Genomic DNA, 20,862 nt, shown 5'->3' with positions numbered 1-20,862 from the left:
TTTATTTAAATAAAAGAAAGTCGAGACTCACTCTGAAGAACAGAAAGTGCTAGCAAGGTATGGTGGCATATCCCAACTGTTGCTCTGTGGTTGTTCTTGTAGATTATATTAGGGTCAAAATTTTTGTCAGTGAGTTCTTGGTCCCTATTAGTATCAGGCCGTTTATTTAGATCTCCAATTTGAATTTAGGACACTAAATTTAGGCTTCCTTTATCATTTCGAAAACCTAGGCCTATAATATCATGATGACATGTTGACACTTAATCAGTGGGATATGAAAAATCAAAGCCAATCACACAACACTATATGTTTTGATCAGTCTGGTTTTGCATATATGGATATGTATAATAAAAATACATATTTTTTAACTAGCTGCAAGTCATCACTTTGTCATTTGCAAGAGAATTTTTCTTCCAGTGCTGAATACTAAGTCCAAAAATATTGCTAATAATTCTTCTCCTGACAGTCTCTTATACTAACTCCAGACATTCGGTGCAGTGATATGTTGCCAGAAACTGGAGACAGTAATGCTGGGCCGCTGGGTGATTTCATTCCCCTGTGACAGGGGAGCTTTCCAGAATTAACTCTTGCCAGTTCTTTCTCTCTCCTCAAGCAGACCTTGCCAGCTGGAGTGTGCAGCTTTAATATTTATTTTTAGGTATTTGTTGGGCCTTGCATGGAGCATTACTCTTTCGCAGTGAGGGCAGCTATGGGCCAGGGCCCCTGGAATGGGATGAGGGGCAGGGGCTGTGGACCCATCACTATTTTATCTGTTTTAAGGCTAAAGGGACAGAAAAGGATGAATGATGGTGTTGGTGGCAGGGCCTCATGAAAAAAGGTAAGGCTGGACCAAGCCAGGGCTCTGACATTGGTGGCCCATCCACTTCTAGGGAGCTTCTAACTTTCCTGGTGTGGGAACCATGAGGCTGGGATCCCTGCTTAAAGTTCCAATAATAGACTCTGTCTAGAATCTTCACCAACCCTTTTCAGAACTGGGATGTGTTGAACTTTTCAAACTTATGCGGGAACAGAAATTCTGAAATAAATTTTCTGAAACATTGAAACAATCCTTCACAAATGTTTTGATGTCAAACTATTGTAATTATTTATGTGTCTATATAATTGAATGAATCAAAGTTAATTTTTAAACATCACTTTAGTTCAGCTTCTAAACAGAAAAAAATGAAACAAGCAGGCTGAAATAAAACAGAGTTGAAACAAAATACAGGTTGAACCTCTCTAATCCGGAACACTCTCGTCAGGCAAACTCTGTAATCCAGCGTGCTGTTAGTCAGCCGGACAACCACTTATCATGGTCCCATACAGTTTGTTTCCAGCCACCAGTCCTTATTCTCAGTGTTCTGTGCTGTTATTTAGCTGTAATTTACTCCTAAATGTCTTCTAAGGCCCAGTAAGCAGGGGAATTGTTAGTAAAGTACTAGAAAATATTGACCTCCTGTCCACCAGCAAATTCTCTCATCCAGCACCCGTCAGGTCCATAGGGTGTTGGATGAGAAAGTTTCAACCTGTACTCTATTTTGACTCCCAGACGCTGAACCATCTGATATTGCTAAAATTGACACATTCCATGAAATGTTTCAAACAGCATTTTCCAACAGAAAACTGTTGTGTTGAAAATATTTTGAACAGCTTTAACTATGCCAAGGCTTGGGGATCAGCTGTCTGAGAGCTCAGATAAGTGTTCTGAGGTGTGTGTAGCGGCAACAATTAATTGCGTAGCTGGAATCAACTTACCTACAATTGACTTACCTGGCTGACCTCCCTTACGCCCTGCGATAGTGAGGAATACAGGAGTTTGATTTCATGTGTACCTGCTAGGCACGCAAAATTGAACCCCTGAATGGGTTGATCTTCTGGGTAGTGAAGTCATACCCTTAGTTCTGAACTCAGTAGAGACATTGTATCCAATGAAAGCTGTGAAAAGAAATCACCACATCCCTGAAGTATCATTACTTGATGAAAGAAAAAGCCTGCTCAGATATTGCAAAGTATGACACAAGTGATAGAAAGTAAGACTAAGTCTAATGTTTTTTTAACTGTTGTTACTGTATTGGTCCTAGTATATGAGACAGACAAGGTAGGTGAGGCAATATCCTTTATTGAATCAACTTCTGTTCCACCACCTGAAGCTGGTCCAAGAGGTTGTATCCCTTCACCCTCCTCTGTCTTGTAAAGCTTCACAGTTCTTTAGCATCCTGACTTTTTCTAACCAGAAGATGGCAGCATCCTACTACTCAACCATGTGCTGTAACGTCAGTCAGCAGTTTTGTGTGATGGCGGTCTTAGCCTTTGACATCTAATAGAAGGAACAAATAATTCTAATCAGGCATATTTCTGTCACATGGTATTGCGTGATGGATGGATGCTGTGTTAAATATGCTGAGCTGAATAGCTTGTCACAGCGCTACAATTCACAGCAAGCAAGAGGAAATTGCAAAGAATCAGGTTTCAAAGAGTTCAGTAGGTTTAGAGGTGTTTTTTTGTTTTTTTTTTTTTTAAAGAAAGCTTTCTCCATCACATAGCTTTAAATGGCACTGGCTTCGAAACATGGAATTACTCAAGTCAGATACGAAAATATGCATTGTGCAAATTGATAGAGGGACTGCCCTTTACTACCTCTACGTACGGTAAACCCTTGATTTAACGGACCCCAATTTAACAGACTTTGGACATAACAGATGCTGATCCCCACCTTGCCACCCCCCAAATAAATGCTGGTGGGCTGGAGGAGCCGCCCCTGTGGCTGGGGCCATGGGAGTGGCCGGAAGGGCTGCTGGGGCTGGAGGAGGGAAACAGTTTCCACAGGAGTGCTCAGCCTTGGGTGGGTGATGAGCAGTTTGTGGCAGGTGAGCCCAGAGGCTCTGCTCTGTAAACAGTGCAAAGAGCCTGCTGCCAAGCGCTATCTCCCAATCTTGCTGCGTTCCTCCCAGTTCTTGGATGGAGCACTCCCTAGTGTGCCTTGCAAGGGGCCTCCAGTCCTGCAGATTTGGATTTAATGGACTTTTGGCGTTAACGGACACCCCTGACCGCCATGAGTCTGTTAAATCAAGGGTTTACTCTGTGTACAGCGACTGGTACAATGGGGACCACAAGGGGGAAAGCTCCCTCGGCACTTCACAAGAGAATAAAGAAATAATAAAATGAACAGCAACGAAGGGTCCTGTGGCACCTTATAGACTAACAGAAAAGTTTAGAGCATGAGCTTTCGTGAGTTAACTCACTTCTTCAGATGCTTTCAGAGTTAACTCACTTCTTCAGATGCTTTCAGAGTTAACTCACGAAAGCTCATGCTCTAAACTTTTCTGTTAGTCTATAAGGTGCCACAGGACCCTTCGTTGCTGCTACAGATCCAGACTAACACGGCTACCCCTCTGATACTTAATAAAATGAACAGATTCATATGGTTTATTTGTCTCCCTGTTGCCAGGCCCACCAACAGGTTAGGGCAAAGCGGGCCAGCATTTAAAGGCATTGCTCTATGTGGCTCTCAGGGCTGCAGTCTGAGTGGTGCTAAGGGCTGATTGCCCTTCTACCTTTGGCCCGATCCCTTCCAGGGATGCGAAGCCGGGCCTCCTTCCCACATTGCTTCAGGGCCTGTGGTGGTAGGTGACCCTGCTGCCGGTGCCCAATCCTTAAGAGTGTTTGGTATTTAAAGGGGTGTGTGAGAGGAGAGAGAGAGAGAATTCTTCTAGGGCAAATTTAGTAGATTTTTTTTCAAGTCCAGATGAGGCAGTTACAATCTGACTCCCTGATGAAATCAGGCTGTAGAAATTCTCTCAGTAATTTCTGGATCAAGGCTAGCACTTTCGGCTGAGCTACAATAGCTCTTTTAGAAGGACACCACTATTGATTGATTTAATGCCCCCAAGTGATCGTGAATCCATCACTTCTCTAGGTATGTTTTCCAATGGTTAATTTTCCTTTCTGGTAAAAGTGTGTGCCCATTTCCAGTCTGATTTTTTTGTCTAGCTTTGCTATCCAGACACTGGATGCGAAGCCTGTGTCTGTGAGATTAAAAAGCCCTCTGCTATTTGAAGTCTTCAAGGTGGGGTCTACATGGCAGTGTATTGCCTGTCTGGTGACAGAAGAGGGTTTTGCAAAGTCATGCAGTCAAGCTGGAGCCACCTACCTTTCAAAATGGCATTTTCCTGTATGACACTAGACAAAGCCACCTATGGGTTTAGAGCCATATCAGACAGGGGACAAATCCCATTCAAAACAACATAACCACTCAGTACTGTCAGAGTTAGAACCAGGTAAATTGCTTACCTAATCTGTGCACCTGACTCCATTAGACTCTTGAAAATCCTGTCTTTCATTGTTCCATAAACCAAGTCACTGAAACCAGAGAGCCCCTGCTCCCTGGAGACTACTATGACAGACTGAGTACTAATAGAGCTGCAGCTTAAATCATATTGTATTACACATTGCCTTTTAATTCTGGAAAATGTTTGCATCCATGTTTGGAATTAATTTCCCTGGCAATAACCTTCATTTAAATACTTTGTGTTCACTGTGAAACAAAGAAAGCACATGAAGGAAAGAGAGCTGGAGTTGATATTACATGTGATAGAAGTATTCTTGCTTTTAATGAAAAGCCTGTCTAAATATTGATTAAATAAAAGGTGACACTGAACAGTGTTTGCTGATACTGTGCAGTGTCTTTGGTGGGAAATCATCACGGTGAGCCAAAAAGCAAAAGTTGTTTTTCTCTTGCAGCCTTGAAGTAACCTTTATTGTACAAACTCTTTGCCATATTAATCAACACGGTGTGTCAGTGTCTAGATATGCTACGAGTTGTCTACTTTCTGTATGCTCAAACTAATTACAGATAATTTTGCTCTTGTCAAAATCTCTTCTGAAGACTGTAACCATCTGCATTTTATTTTACTTCTCATCTAAGAGAATCCAAAATATAACCTATTATGACTGCATCGTCAGATTTCAGTTTCATATAACCTCATATCAAGCCCCTGGCGTGCAATGTGCAGGACAGTGCCCTTCTCCTGCAAGGTCATCCATACAAGCAGCTGTTCGGTGGCTCCATGGAACAGTACAAGGGCATAGGAGACCAGGTCAGTTTGCAGTATTGGGCCCCAACCCACTGACTGAGGCCATGTTTCCATTATGGGGAAGATCGACCTGGTCAGGGTTGATCGTCTGGAGTTTGAGTTGATGTGCCTAGTAGAGTTCAATGTTGCACATCTGTCTGGGGTCTGCGGTCAACCCTTGTACTCCTCAGTATAATGAGGTAGACACTCTCCTGTCCACCTCTCTCTGTGCGAACAGTCAGATAAGTCAATTGCAGCCAAGTTGATTCTAGCTACACAATTGCCGTAGTTAGAATTGTGTATCTTGCAATTGACTTAACTCCTTCATGTGGACTAAACCTGAGACAGATTTGTTTCAGTGGTGTCTTGTGTAACTGCGCTCAGACAGGCAATGGAGTAAGCACTATTCATAGCTCTTGTTCGTCTTTCCCATGAGTTGATATAAACCTACATTGTCAGTGGTGATGTCCCAGCAGCCTTTGTTACAAAGCTATTTGACCTAAAAAACAAACACACAAACAAAAAAAAAAAATCAACAACCCCAAAACAAACAATGGGCCCAATTTAAATTCCTTGGAATGCAAATCCTAAGGAACTTTTTCCAATGATTTCTGAGAGCTTCCTGTGGAAAATATGGTATATGGCCATCTAATAAAAGACTGCCCAATAATGCATATGACTACCACGGAAGCGATTTAATTTAGTCATGAATTTCAATTAATTGAGGATTTTCACCTTTGCTGTTAAAGGCTAGTGCATGAATCTCCTCCCTGAAAAATGTGTGTGTAAATATTTAGGGCCTTCAAAAATGGATTTAGCCTAAATGGGCCTAGTCACCTGTTCGTACACTCAGAACTTGTAATTGCAATATTGGTGCATCTTATTGCAAGCTATTTGTACAAAGGTGCTTGTTTGCCCATATTTATCTCAGAATTCTTCTCTTTTGGTTAACCCTATAAGCATGGAGATCTCTTTACTGCTGTGCTCACAATGCTGTTCTTCAAATAAAGTCGGTGCTTTTGTGTCTTGTTGCTGAATGAAATCAAGCTCACAACGGACTGCCCTAATTCTCATCTTCCTTTTACCTTCATGTAGGTGATATCTATGTATAGCAAACAGTTTCCCTTTTCCCCCCTCCCTATTCCATCTTTGAATAACTGAAGTGTCTTCCTTTTCCCCTTTGCACATCAATATTAGGATGAAGAAACCACATGGCATCATGGGTCTAAATATCTGTTTTCTCAACAACGTGTGAGGTCTTCTTCTATAGTGATACACTCCTTGCATTTCTGGTTTATATCTAGAATACAGCAGGCACCACTAGAGTCTTCACAAACTATTTAAAAGGATACTGTTGACTCTTTTGTTCCTTCCATTAAGCTTGTTTAAAGACCTACCTGGATGCAATGAGGGTCTACTAACCATATCTACTAACTACAGACACTGTACAAGGCCTAGCTACTGTTACATACTGCTGCTCCTGCAGGGTCCTCTGGGGGCTTCTGTCACACAGAAGAGAGCAAAGGCCATGTAGAGCTTATAGGCTATTTAAAGAGCTGCCGCACAATTCCTATGCACTAAAATCAATTGCTAAATCTCTCAGAAAAGCTTGTTCATGTTTCCCAGCACATTCCAGGAGCCATATGCTGCATGTAATTATTTGTGGCCTTGTCCATTACAATGTTTGTCTGCATTACATGTGAAGAAATCTAAATCTATCAACAAAAAGGTATTTAGTCTGTGCTGTGGAGCCAGTTTTGGGATCTCTAGCATAGCTGTGCAGACTGCTGGGAAGTGATTCAGGAATGTGTGTGTCAACAAAGCTGTAGTTATACATACCCTCCCCCATGGCTGTGTTTAAATTTCCATAGTGAGCTGCACTTTGCCATAGAGATTTAATCGTATGAGAAGCTATTATCCAGATTAGAGTAAAAGAAAAAGAGTAATTAAATGCTACCCCTGTACAGTGTGCAAATAATTTAGAAAGTTGGCCAAACGCATTACAATACCCAGTATGACAGATTAGTGTGACACTGTATACTTTTAAAGAAGCCATTCAACACATATGGGGATTCTCATAATTAGTTTGGATGAACAAGCAAAGACTAGATCCACTCCTTCCCAGCAAAGCCACTCCCATTGAATTCAGTGGGAACAGGAACAGACTCATTAGGGATATGTAGAAAAAAACTACTTTAGGACTAACTTTATCACCATTATAAAATATATCATAATTCCTGTTAAGAGAATGAGCTGGCATATAGATGCGAAGCGCTGAACATCTCCAAAGATTTGTTGCTGGAATCTGTTGGAAAAGACTGCTTACTTGTCTATTATTTTTATTTCCTTTTATAGCATATGGGTTAGGAACATCTTGGGGAAAACCCTCTCACTCCCCTAACTGAGCATGCAATCTGTATATACAACTGAGAGTTAAGGAAGAGTGGACCCTTTCACAAGAGTGGTTCTTCCCAAAGGCTGTGCCTAGACTGACGAGAAATATTGGCCGAAGATGTACACATTGTGCACCACATTCGTGTATCTCTTGCCAACAGCAGTGTCGGGAGAGGCTTTCCCAACATTTGGCCCGTCCACACGGAATGAGGAAGACAGGGATGTTGGCAGAACATGCCTGAGACAGCAGACTTCTGCCAGGAAGACCTCCAGTCTCCCAACAGAAGCCTGCATTTTAGACATAGCCAAAGAGCAAAGTTACAATAATGGAATTACACAGCTATTCAGTTTAGAAACCCAAGATGAGTTGGGTTTGAGTTTTGTTTTTGTTTGCTCTTTGTATTACCATAGTGCTTATGAGCCTGGTGCCAATTTCTTATCTTTACTGAAGTGCTCCCTTGATCTCACATTTCTAAACACTTCCTGGTTTACATTTCCATGCTATTAATTCTGGGTACAGTCAACCCCTTCTGCAGAAAGAGCTGTGCAGGTGGGGGTGAGGGCTTTCTTTGTCAGGTTACAGATATTTTCTCCATTGTTGTTCTGCCTGAGGTTAGTCTCCAGTGGATGGTCCGTAGGGCAGGCCTCCAAAATGTACATGTCCCTGGGCAGATATCAGGGGATGACAGAGAGGTCAGAACCTTCCACAGGGAGGCTAAATGCCGTTTTGGTTCCCTTTGCCTCTGATCAAGCTCCTTGAAGGTGTGGAGTCATTGGAGCAGCACCCAGAGCTTTTGTGAAAAAAGAGAGGCCCTAGTCCCAGACTTGATTAGTTTCTATCATAAGCTGGTGCACAGGCTTGGTTGTGGGACAACATATGCTTTTGAACCCCCCCTTATATAGTCTCAGTCTTCACAACATCCTCTGGCAAATACTTCCATGAACTGACTGTGAAGAAAAACCTTTTTAGTTTTAAATCTGCTGCCTATTGATTTCATTCAGGGACTTGTAGTTCTTGTGTTATTTGAAGAAGTAAAGAACACTTCCTTGTTCAGTTTTTCCACATCATTAATGATATTATAGACCTCGGTTATATCTCCCTATTTATCATCTCTGAAACTGAAAAGTCCCACTCTTTTAAATTTCTTCTTAAATGGAGTTACATTCAGTACTTGTTGCCCTCCTCTATAACTTTCCCAAATCCAATAAATCTTTTTTCCAAAGGGGTGAGCAAATTTGCACACCGTGTTCATACCATCGATATATATAGTGATAATTTGATAGTCTGCCTGTCTATCCATTTCCAAATGTCCTAATATTCTTTTGCTTTTTTGATTGCTACTAGATATGGAGCAGATACTTCCAGTCAGTTATGCACCATGACCCCAAGATCTCTTTATTTGTGGCTTTAGCTAATTTAGACCCCATCATTTTGAATTTATAATTGGAATTATAGTTTGCCATGTGCATTACTTTGCATTTATCAATGTTAAATTTCATTGCCACTGCATGGGCCACTCACTCAGTTTTGTGAAATCCCTTTATAACTCTTTGCAGTCTGCTTTTGACTTAGCTATCCTGAATAAATTTTATATCATCTGCAAATTTTGCCAGCTCAGCATTTAACCTTTCTTCAGATCATTTATGAATGTGTTGAACAGAACACCATTATTTACTTTTCTCCCTTCGCACCATTTATTAAATAAGAATAGCCATATGGGGTCAAACCAAAGGTCCATTTAGCCTAGTGTTCTGTCACAGTGACAGTGGCCAATGGCAGGTGCCCCAGAGAGAGTGAACAGAACAAGTAATTGTCTTGTGACACATCCCCGATGCCCATTCCCAGCTTCTAACAAAGAGAGGCTAAGGCGCTGTCCCTGTCCGTCCTGGCGAATAACCATTGATGGGCCTGTACTCTATGAATTTATCTAGTTCTTTTTTGAACCCTGTTATATTCCTTGATTTCACAATATCAAGGAGTTCCACAGGTTGACTGTGTGTTGTGTGAAGTATTTCCTTGGTTTTAAAGCTGATATAAAGGTTAAGTTACAAATCAGTTAGTAGTTCTGCAGTTTCACATCTGAGTTATCTCAGAACTCTTGGGTGAATATCATCTGGTCTTAGTGACATATTACTGTTTTGATTCATCAAGTTTTCTTTTTTTTCCAAAACCACCTCTAACAACACCTCAGTTTGTAACATTTCCCTCAGATTTGTCACCAAAAAAAGTTACAGGTTTGGGAATCCCCCTCATGTCCTCACCCATGAAGACCAATGCAAAGAATTAATTTAGTTTCTTCATGCTGACTGTATCATCCTTGAGAGCTCCTCTAGCATCATGATCATCTAACAGTACCACTGGTTGTTTAGCAGGCTTCCTGCTTCTGAAGTACTTAAAAATTGTTCTTGAAAATCTTTTTTGGCTTTTCCTTACTATATTTCTGCACTTCATTAGCTAAAGTTTATGCTCCTTTCTATTTTCCTAACTAGGATTTAACTTCCATTTGTTAACCAATGCCTTTTTCGCTCTCACTGCTTTTATAACTTAATAGCATTTTCCCTCATGCTCATCCATTTTACTTTGCAGCTACTTTCCACAGGGTGGCAATATACACTTTAGAACACCAGTGATTTTCTGTAATTGCCTTTGCCTTCTTTCACCTGCACAGTTTGATGCATGTATTTTAAACAGTTTCAGTTAGAACACTTTCTAAACCAGTGTTCTCCAAACTTACAACATTCACATACCCCTTTCGGGATTTCGGCCTTATGGGTGTTTCTCCCAGTGCTGTCCCAATACTTAGCTCCTGATTTTTAGTAATTTATTTCCTGCCACGTACCCCTCAAAATCCTTTCATGTCCCACCAGTGCTACACATACCACACACTGAGAAACACTACTCTAAACAATCAAGCAAAAATTTAATAGGTGTTCTGGTTGCTCCTTGCCTCCATCAGACTGCTTTAAATTTGGTGACTCAGCATGGATTTAGGTGCTTAACTTTAGAGACACATATGAAAAAAATTTTCTGTAGTTTATATTGACTGTTATTTGTGCTACTGATAAAATGTGTTGCACACCAATAGTAAATATTGTTTTTTTGAAGTTATACATCACAGTAGATTTCATTCTTACTGGAGAAACTAAAAAAGTGATTAAATAAACCATTTTTTCCCTCTTAGAACAACATTTAGACTCTAATAAGTTCACTGCAGTTTTTAATTAGGGGAAGTAGGATAGTCTAGTGGTCAAAGCATAGCGCTAAGACTGAGGGATGCAAAAAGGAGCTAGTGAAACACCTAATTATATACCAGTAACTAAAAGGGAGACATTGCCAAGTTAAAAAAAGTTATGTAAAAAGTGCTTTAAACCAATTACACCTTATTTATAACAATGGAATTAATCATGCGGTTTAATTTGCTTATCACTCTTTGTGCTAATGATGCTGCTAGCCTGCAAGAAGACAGATTCAGACTCACAGACTTTAAGACCAGAAGACATCATTGTGATCATCAACTCTGGCCTCATGTGTGGCATAAGCCATAGAACGGGGTGGGGAACCTCTTATGGCTCTGGAGCCACGGACCCATAGACAAATCATTCAGGGGCTACAAACGTGAGATGCAAAAAACAAAAAAAACAAAAACAAAACAAAAAAAAAACAAACCCAAACCTCTCCACCTCACTGATATATTGCGGGTGGGTGGGAGGAAGGGTCTTGGAGCAGTCTGGGAATCGGGGGGGCCTAGACCAGATGAGGGTGCGGGTGGGGGGGCTGTGGGTGGGGGATCTGGGCAGGGATGGGAGCCCTGAGACTTGTCATTTGGATCCAGATAAGCTGTGGTCCAGATCTGGACTGTGAGCTGGTGATTCCCCATCCCAGCCACACAAATTCCTCAAAGTAATTTCTACAGCAGCAGATCTTTTAGAAAAACATCCAGTCTTGAGTTAAAAAATTGTCAGTGATGGAAAATTCTCCATTACCCTTGGTAAATTGTTTCAATGATAAATTACTCTTGCTATTTACTAAGTATGCCTCATATCTCGTCACTACCTCCTTATGAACCTCATTCCAGAACTGCACTATCCTCCCAGTGACATAGTTTATCCTAATGTCCACCTAGACCTCCCCCATTGCAACTTGAGATCATTGCTCCTCATTCTGTCATATGTCACAAAAGAGCCCAACCTCTCCTCATCCTCCTTGGAACCCCCCTTGAGGTAGTAGAAGGCTACTACCAACGCCCACCTCACTTTTCTCTTCTGTAAACTAAATAAGCCAAAATCCGTCAGCCTCTCCTCATAAGTCATCTGCTCCAGCCCTCCTCCGGACGATCTCCAGTTAATTCACATGTTTCAGTAATGGGGGCACGAGGCCCAGAATTGGATGCTGTATTCCAGGTGTGACCTTATCAGTGCCAGAGAAGAATAATCACTTCCCTAGATCTAGTGGCAATGCTCCTACTAATGCACATGAATCTGCCACGACTTCTGTTGTAGCACTAGAATGTGCTCCCCGATCCTCTGTTCCTGACTCTTTCATGCTTCCTATAGTGTTGTCCTACAGCTGGTATCTGATCTGAAGCAGAAATCTGTATAAATTTGGCCAGGCCTGGCCAGCACCTGAATGAGAAACCGATAAGGCAAATTCAGATTCAGGAGTAGCGCAGGTGACCCAGCAGGTAGACCTCTTTCCTCTGAGTCTGCCCTGGACCAATGCCCTAACTGTGGCAGTAAGGGAGACTGGGTGGAATATAAAACCAATGCTTTTCAGCTGCTGTGAGAACCACATCTGGTTAATTCATGACACGTTGCCCTTTAGTAACAATCATGGTACCCACTGATAAGTTATTGTCATCTGTGTGTCCTGCTATAGACAAAGACATGGAAATACTTTAATTAACATTAGTAACCCACTGGTACCAGCCAAATTCTAGTGTGGATAGTTACCTGACCAATCTGATTAGTTTCTGTGATTAGATAACTGGCTCAATGGATGTGATTTATCTTGACTTTAGCAAAGCTTTTGATACAGTCTCCCACAATATGCTTGTCAGCAAGTTAAAGGAATGTGGATTAGATAAATGGACAGTAAGATGGATAGAAAGCTGGCTAGAAGGTCAGGCCCACCGGGTAGTGATCAACAGCTCGATGTCGGGATGGTGGTTGGTTTCCAGTGGAGTGTCCCAACGTTTGGTTCTGGGACCTGTTCTGCTCAACATATTTATCAATGACCTGGATGAGGGGTTGGATTGTACCCTCAGCAAGTTTGCAGATGACACTAAGCTTGGGGGAGAGGTAGATATGCTGGAGGGTAGGGATAGGGTCCAGAGTGACTTAGACAAATTGGAAGAGTGGGCTGCAAGAAATCTGATGAGGGTCAATAAGGACAAGTGCAGAGTCCTGCACTTGGGCTGGAAGAATCCCAAGCATTGTTACAGACTGGGGTCCAACTGGCTCTATAGTAGCTGTGCAGAAAAGGACCTGGGAGTTGTGGTGGATGAGAAGCTGGACATGCGTCAACAGTGTGCTGTTGTAGCCAAGACGGCTAATGGCATATTAGGTTGCATCAAGGAGCGCATTGCCAGTAGATCCAGAGAAGTGATTATTCCTCTTTATTCGGCTTTGGTGAGGCCGCATCTGGAGTACTGTGTCCAGTCCTGGGCCCCCAATTATAGGAAGGATGTAGCTACACTGGAGAGGGTCCAGCAGAGGGCAACCAAAGTAATTAGAGGGCTGGCGCATATGACCTATGAAGAAAGGTTGAGGGAATTGGGACTGTTTAGTCCGCAGCAGAAAAGGTTGAAGCAGGGACTTCGTAACAGCCTTCAACTTACTGAAGGGAGGTTGCAAAGAGGCTGGAGAGAGGCTGTTCACAGTGGTCACAGAGGGTAGAACATGGAGCAATGGTCTCAAGTTGTGGTTGGGAAGGTCCAGGTGGAACATTAGGAAAAACTTTTTCACTAGGCGGGTGGTGAAGCATTGGAATGATCTACCCAGGGAAGTAGTAGAGTCTCCATCCCTGGAGGTGTTTAAGTCTCGCCTCAACAAAGCCCTCGCTGGGCTGATCTGATGGGTTTGGGCCTGCCTAGGGCAGGCGTCTGGACTTGATGGCTTTTTCAGGTCTCTTCCAGCTCTATTGTTCTATGACTTGTTTACTTATCATGCATTTGTGATGCAGTTTCAGCAGAATACAATAGGTCTCCATTTTGTTTATTAGTAGTTTTGTCCACTGGTGTAATTTCTCTAGTATAAGATGCACATAAGCATCACTAAATTCATTCCCAAATTTTGTAGCTGAGCCATGTAATTATTCACGTTGTCTAGCTGGGGCACTGGCTGCGGCCAGGGGGGTGGGGGTGTTGCATCAACAAGACTTTGCTATGTCTACGCTAGCCCAGAAGAGCAACCTGCACACATGTAGCTTACAGCACTGTCCGCGGGAGCAGGCACTGACGCTCGTCTGTGGGGCATGCCAGCGTGCTGTGAGCTGTGGTCCGCCGTATGTCTGAGGTCAGGCAGAATCTGTGAGATAATCGTCTACTATCCACCCAGCTTTATTAACTCATAAACTCTGCGTCACATACAATTAGCCAAACATGACAAGTTGGTGACTTCAGTGTCTAAGAATCATATAATTGTTTTATAAATATTTATTGGGACAGAAGGAACAGTGAAGCAAACCTTGAGCTCTAGTATTGGTCCACTCCTTATTTTTAAGTATCTTGCGCTGTGATTTACATTAGGGTCCATTTAAAAACATTTTTAAAGGAAGGGGCTCTGTATGCAAAAGTATCTAATTTATCAGATGTAAGTGGTGAATTAACACCAGTTATCATTTTTTTCCTGCTTATTGTGTGATACAGTATGTGATACTGTAAGTTGCAACATCTGGTTGCATAGATCAGAATTTTGGGCGAAGAAGTAAAGAAATTTGCTTTTCTACCCTGTCATGGATGTTTACCCCCCAACAGCTAACTTTCAGACACCTTGAAGTGTTATTTGCCTGATCCGATATTAAATATTAAACGTATGTTTGGAGAATGAAAAAAATAATTGAAAGTGGCTGAGTGTCCATACAGAGGCAGGCGAAGAGTTTGCATGTAAACCAGGCTACCTCCTGACCATGATGGACTCTGTGCAACACAATGAGCGTGTCAGCCCTGGTCTGTTGTGGTTCCATGGGCCTGTGATGAGGTTGTTTCTTGGAGACTGAGGCTATTTACAGGCCTTTTCCCTTTCCAAAGGGCGTCCTCACCAATCATGTACTATCTTTGTGCTGTTGCCAGGGGAGCTGATTCGTGCGACCCCGTCTGTTGAGCAAATGAATGAAGACGAGCACGAATGAGAGTACAGTTAGTGAGCAAGATGTGAGGTTAGGGCACAGGAAGGAGCCTAGAAGTTGCATAGAACAATTTCAGATGTACTTGGTCAGAGATTTGTGGTGCTGGAGTGCTGAGCAGGCTTATTCACTGTATCATTTTGATGTGAGTTTTAGGTCTCCTGCAACCTTGCCATGGAATATACAGCTTCATGGCTCTGCATTCTTTTGGCATGCTAAATGCTCCTAAATGCAGAGCCCTCAAATGTCTGATGTTCACCTGGAGTGCCTGCTTTCAGCTCCAGGCAGATAGAGGGCCTTGCCCATTTAATTGCTGCCCCTTCCATGCCATGCAGAGGAAAGGAGGATCAGCACCTTTCTAATTTCACCTACCAGCTGCCAAAGCAGAGTACAGCTTCGTAGAAGGGCAGGTAGAGATGGGAGATTGCCGGGTCGATGTTTATATGAGGAGTGCAGCTTACTGCTGCTTGGTTACTTAACATTAGCATATGTTATGGGTCTGTGTTTCCCCTTAGATGTGTAAGTTTTAGAGGAGCCCATACTAATTAGAAAGATGTATCCTGTGGTTTTACAACCCCAAATTAGCAAATGAATGAAATCACTCCTTGAATTAATGGCTTCAGCCTTTGAGGGTGTTTGATTGAGACTGTCAGAACAACACAGGGGGATCCACTTTGTTTTCTACTGTCAACAGAGCAAATGGATTTTCAGCTAGTGTCAGTAAAGATCTGTGATAAATACCCATGCACCTTGGCAACCTCCTATTAGCTTGCCACTACCCTGCTCAGTGGCATGTCCCATGTTTGAAGATAGTTTGCACCTAATTCATTGCTGCCCTGCGCTGTGTGGAGTCACTTACTCCAGAGGTACACATTCTGCTCTGACTGCCTCTAGTGTTTTGCTACATAGGTGTTTTCTCCATGATCTGAAGAGGTGGAGTCAGTGAGGTTCTGCTGTAATTGGATGGAGATTAATGCTTCCTGCACTCCTTGCTCACTGCAAAATTGAACTCAGTGGAAGCGCACCATGTCCAGTCTGCAGAAGAAGGAAGGGGGGCTTAGGTCAGGCTTGAGGCCAGTACATCTGAAGGTGGAAGGAGCCAGGGGCCATTTTTCCCCTGGAGAGTTATGAGGACACTCATAACAATTCCATGAGACTAAATTAGTGGCCTGTGTCTTTCTGTTTCTGAGTGGCTTGTGTCTGGGAGGATCTTCATTTCCACAAAACCCTTTGCACCAAGGCCTAGCTGAGTTAGGATTGAGGCCAACATTTGCCCTTTTGTCCTCTCTCCAGCTGGACAAAATCTGGGATTTTTTCTAAAGGCATCTAAGAATTGGCACCAGCCCACCACTCAAGGTCATTTTCACTAGTCTTGCGTTAGGAGAGGCTCTCTTCGGCTCTTTGGAAACTGCCACTTTAAAATCAATTCTTCGCACATGGTAAGAAACTTGGATGATCTCTCTCATTCCACCATCCATCTGAGCGTAATGCTTCTCCAAGGCAAAGATGAATCTACTGGGGCTCCTTTGGATTTATGATTTCATGGAAAGATTCATAGCCAGAGTAGAAAATTTGGCTTGTCAAGCAATGGCTGAATTTTAACTGAAGGCAGAGTCTGTCCATCCCTTATGAGCTGCAGTTTGGAAGGTAATTCAGAAGCTACATATGCCCTCCATACATAGATCAGTGGCTACCTCTGTAACTTGGGATACTCAGTTACTGATGGTAGATGGACAAACATTTGATTTAACATCTACTTTATTAAGTAGGGAAGCCCTCTTACTTGAAAGGGGACTGGATTAAAACACTGGAAAATGTACAGACGTACGTAATCACCCACTGGCAAGAATGAGGCACTGGTCACAAAAATCGTAGCTCTTTTCAATCTATAATTCCTTTGAGCCTGTTCCCTAACACCTTACTGAGCAAAACACACTGATGTCAACAGGAGGCTGAATTAAAAAGAAAAAAGCATGTTCCCCCCCGCCCCCCAGCTCGCATGTTTCAGGGCATAAACTGGCCACTGAAAACTTTGTCTAGAGTCTCTTTAAGACAACACGAGTCTTTCCCATGTCAGCCCCTCCTTGGCCCGTAAGCATTCCACATTGGAACAAGGTGTTGCAATAGCTGTTCTCTTCATGCAATTTCCAGCACGCCCAGAGATCATGTATCAGCCTCGAGCCATGACTTTAAGCCACAAAGAAACCATTACACACAACTGTTTTAATCAAAACATTTTCATTACTTCTAGTGCTGTCTAGAGACCTATTATTACAATTATGTCTTTCATAACTTTGCTGAATCTAGTTTTAGGTTAACTCAGTTTGCTTTAAATGATCACTGTTATCAACACTAAGTTATGTGTCTTTCTTTGGGTTGCGTCTGTCTTCCTTGTGCCTTTTTTTGGTACAGCATCTTGCACAAAGGGGGGGATCCTTGACAAAGTTCCAGTGCCACCTTTACTAGCAACAATAATTACTAAAAATAACTATTACAATCTTGTTAATTTCAAAAGCTGTTTAAAAGGAGATCATTTCTATTCTTGTACCCCAAGTTCCTTTGGAGCTTGGGCAGGGGTTTACAGTCACAGTCTCTACGGCTCAGTCTCACATTTGCGGCTACGTGAAGGAGCCATGTAAATAGAGCCCGGTATAGACACAAAAGTTATATCCCCATCCTTAGCCACAAAAATGAGCTGCAGATATCCACGTTGACATCTGCAGCTATGAATACCCAGGATGCAAAGCTGTTGCTTACAAATCTGCATGGGCCTAGATGCAAAATTTGTATTTGCACCTGCATCCCTAGCTACAAGAAAATGAGCTGTGGCTCGCTGCATTGATATCCACAGAAGTGGGTACCCATGAATACAAAGTGGATATCCAAGGATTTATAGGGTTTTACACATATACAGGCGGTGACTGAGTAACTAACCATACAGTAGAGACAGACTATATACAAGGTGCTGTCCAAAAGAAAGTTGCGGGTTGTTTTTTTTTTTTGTTTTTTTTTTGTTTTTGGTGCATTGAAGTGATTTCAGGGGGTCACTTGAAACCATAGTATGTAAAAACTTTCCAGACAGAAGGATTTGTTGAAGCTGAGGGTGCATCTTCATAATTACAGCTAGCATCAGTCAAAGTTTGGCGAATGGTTTTGAAATGTCTATAATCTGATGATTTCCATAAAGCCCCTGATTTACTGACACTGAAAAATGGAGTGCGCTTGACTTTGGTTTTGATTTGTCTAATCTGAAAGCGTATGTTTGCTTAGCTCAGCACTAGATTTAAGAATTTTTTTAAGCCTGCAGAGCACATACCTCAGGGAGTCATACTGACAGGTTTATTGTTTACAATGCTGACTTATGACCTGCTTCAACTTGAAGCATCCATATGTATGCAGATGTAGCCATGCATTATGATGCTTTGATATTGCAAGCTGTTGCAAGAACCAGAGAGGTTTTTTTAAAGGTGCTAGATCATGGGTGTCCAACCTTTTGGCTTGCCTGGGCCGCATTGAGTGAAGAGGAATTGTCTTGGGCCGCATATAAAATATATAATATAGTTAATGTATACAAATCACATAATAATGTTAAAAGTTTACAATCTTGTGGGGGGCCACATTACTAGCTGTCCAGGGCTGCAGGTTGGACACGCCTGTGCTAGATGCAAGTGTGGTTGGTAAGTAAGTTTAAAAGGAAGGAAAGCAGTTAGCAGAAAGCAAATATAGAATCACAGAATACTAGGACTGGAAGGGACCTTGAGAGGCCATCGAGTCCAGCCCCCTGCACCAATGGCAGGACCAACAACTGGCTGAACCATCCCTGATAGACATCTATCTAACCTGTTCTTAAATATCTCCAGAGATGGAGATTCCACAACCTCCCTTGGCAATTTATTCCACTGTTTGACCACTCTGATAGTTAGGAACTTTTTCCTAATGTCCAGCCTAAACCTCCCTTGCTGCAGTTTAAGCCCATTGCCTCTTGTTCTATCCACTGAGGCCAAGAAGAACAAGTTTTCTCCCTCCTCCTTATGACACCCTTTTAGATACCTGAAAACTGCTATCATGTTTCCCCTCAGTCTTCTCTTTTCCAAACTGAACAAGCCCAGTTGGCAGTGGATTGTAATACAGCAGAACCTCCATATTCTAGGTAGTCCTAACCCAGGCACACCCATGGTATGGAGGCTGAAGTGGCTCGATGCACTGCTACTCTCTGTTCACACAGCTGGGAGAATGGCAGTGCAGCAGCATGCCCTGCTGCTGGTCTTTTTTTGGTGGGTACATGCCTGGGAGCACTGGGGAACACAGAATCACACATTCCCATGGGCAGTAGAGCGCAGGTAAGTGCCCCGCCTCCCTTTCCCTTCATGCCCAGACCCCGCAATGCCCTCCTTGGCTCAGCAAAGCCTTTATACCCTAGTGTACAATGTATCAGACTTGACGGGCTTTCACAGTGTCACAAAACAGCCACCAAGTCTTCATGGGAATTGAGGCTGCTCAGCACCTTGTGGGATCTGGTCCCTTTGTGCCATTCCTGCTTCTGTTGATGTCAATGGACATTTTAGGGCCGTGTCAATGGGCACAGGGTTATGCTGTTCCCACTGGATCGTCCCTTGTCTTGCACTTGCCTTGCCATTTAGTGCTCATGTAGAGTGCCAGAATGTGAAATGCCACATAAGTGGTTGAGTGCTGACCTGGTAGCACCCTCCCCCCCCCCCACACTTGTCATAGATGTACACAATGGCACGAGAAGCCGGCACTGGAGAATCCACTGCTTCATCAAAACAACAGAGGTTGTCATTAGGAGAGGCTAGTGTTGAGGCTCTCAAACTTTGGCCCAGGGACCTCTCCATTCAGGTGGTCTGCAGAGCATTCCCTCTAAGGTGTGTGCCTGAGCACCCATGTGTGACAGAATGATGGGCCACCTACCTAACTAGTGTGTGGATGTGGCTCCTCTAATTAGGTGGTGCCTGGTGGCCTTGCCAAGAAAAGGGGTTGCTAGGAGGGGGAGGTGGGGGTTGGGAGATGCAGCCAGCAATGTTCCTGCTAATGTTTTCCATCCACTGGCAGAAAGTATTTTATGTGACCCCCAGGCAGGTGCACCTCTGATAGAACCACATGCTGCTAATCAGCTGGGCAGCATTTGAATCTCTCTTGTGCAGCTGCACAAGTGCTCAGCTTACAGGGAACCCTGGCAGCCAGAAACAGACAGCTGTCCCCAAGTCCAGAGCTGTGGTGGTAGGGGATGGCCTCCACCTTCCCAGCCCCAGCTTGCGGGGGGGGGGGGGGGGGCTACTGCAGCAGGGGGGAGAGCAGGAGAGACCCTCCTACTTGCTGGGGTGGTAGAGGGAGAGGCTAAAAACAGACACACATCATGGCCAACGTCTCTGAACTTTGCTCACAAGAACAAGCACACCCCTTGCATTGGAAAGGTGAATCTACAGATATTAAAATGAGTTGTGGGCTTTTATTTGTAGCACAAAAAAGGTTAATGGTTAAGGTCTCATGTAATATTTTTATCAAAAGCACTTTGCAATAGTTCACTAATGGTACAAACAACAGCTGGAAAGCTCATTTGGCGGTTCACTGAGTCCTCCAGCACTTTTAAAGTGACCCGTGAAAAAGAACTTTGAGAGCCACTGGGACTGCATAACTAAGGGAGGCCTGTCTCTATTTTCACAGGGAGGCCTTTGTACAAGCACGAGTTGTAATTAGCTATTTCTGATGGGTGGTGGTGGTTTGTAATGCCTGCTGCTGAAGCCCTGCGCCAATAGCTGTGCTCTTTCATGGGGCTCAGCCAATAACATCCATGCTTCTCTTTTGCACAGGCGCCACCATTGCCCGCATCTCCCCACCAGGATCTATGAGAAGAGCGAGAAGCCATGTTTCCTGTCCGAGTACGTGGAGCAATACCCCCTGTATCCCTACGCCTGTCCCAGAGACTCATTCAAGCCGAAGGCAGCCTACCAGAAGCAGCCGGTGGCTGTGGAGGGAATGACAACTTTCAAGTAAGGACCAGGGAAAGGGAGGGAAGATAAGAGACTGGATACAAGG

At 43.2% G+C, this 20,862-nt stretch overlaps 1 protein-coding gene across 1 annotated transcript in view; it reads left to right on the top strand.

Moving 5' to 3' along the window:
• Positions 1-20,862, top strand: part of SAXO1 (stabilizer of axonemal microtubules 1) — a 42,176-nt gene that overhangs the window by 8,548 nt on the left and 12,766 nt on the right. Inside the window, exon 2 of the mRNA XM_074994103.1 lies at positions 20,637-20,816. Coding sequence (XP_074850204.1) covers positions 20,637-20,816 — 180 coding nt within the window. The remainder of the gene's footprint in view (positions 1-20,636; positions 20,817-20,862) is intronic.

Source organism: Carettochelys insculpta, chromosome 5 (genome assembly GCF_033958435.1).
Source record: "Carettochelys insculpta isolate YL-2023 chromosome 5, ASM3395843v1, whole genome shotgun sequence".
NCBI lineage: Eukaryota > Metazoa > Chordata > Testudines > Carettochelyidae > Carettochelys > Carettochelys insculpta.
Note: the sequence above shows the minus strand (reverse complement) of the source record. Positions and strands in the feature narration are given on the sequence as shown.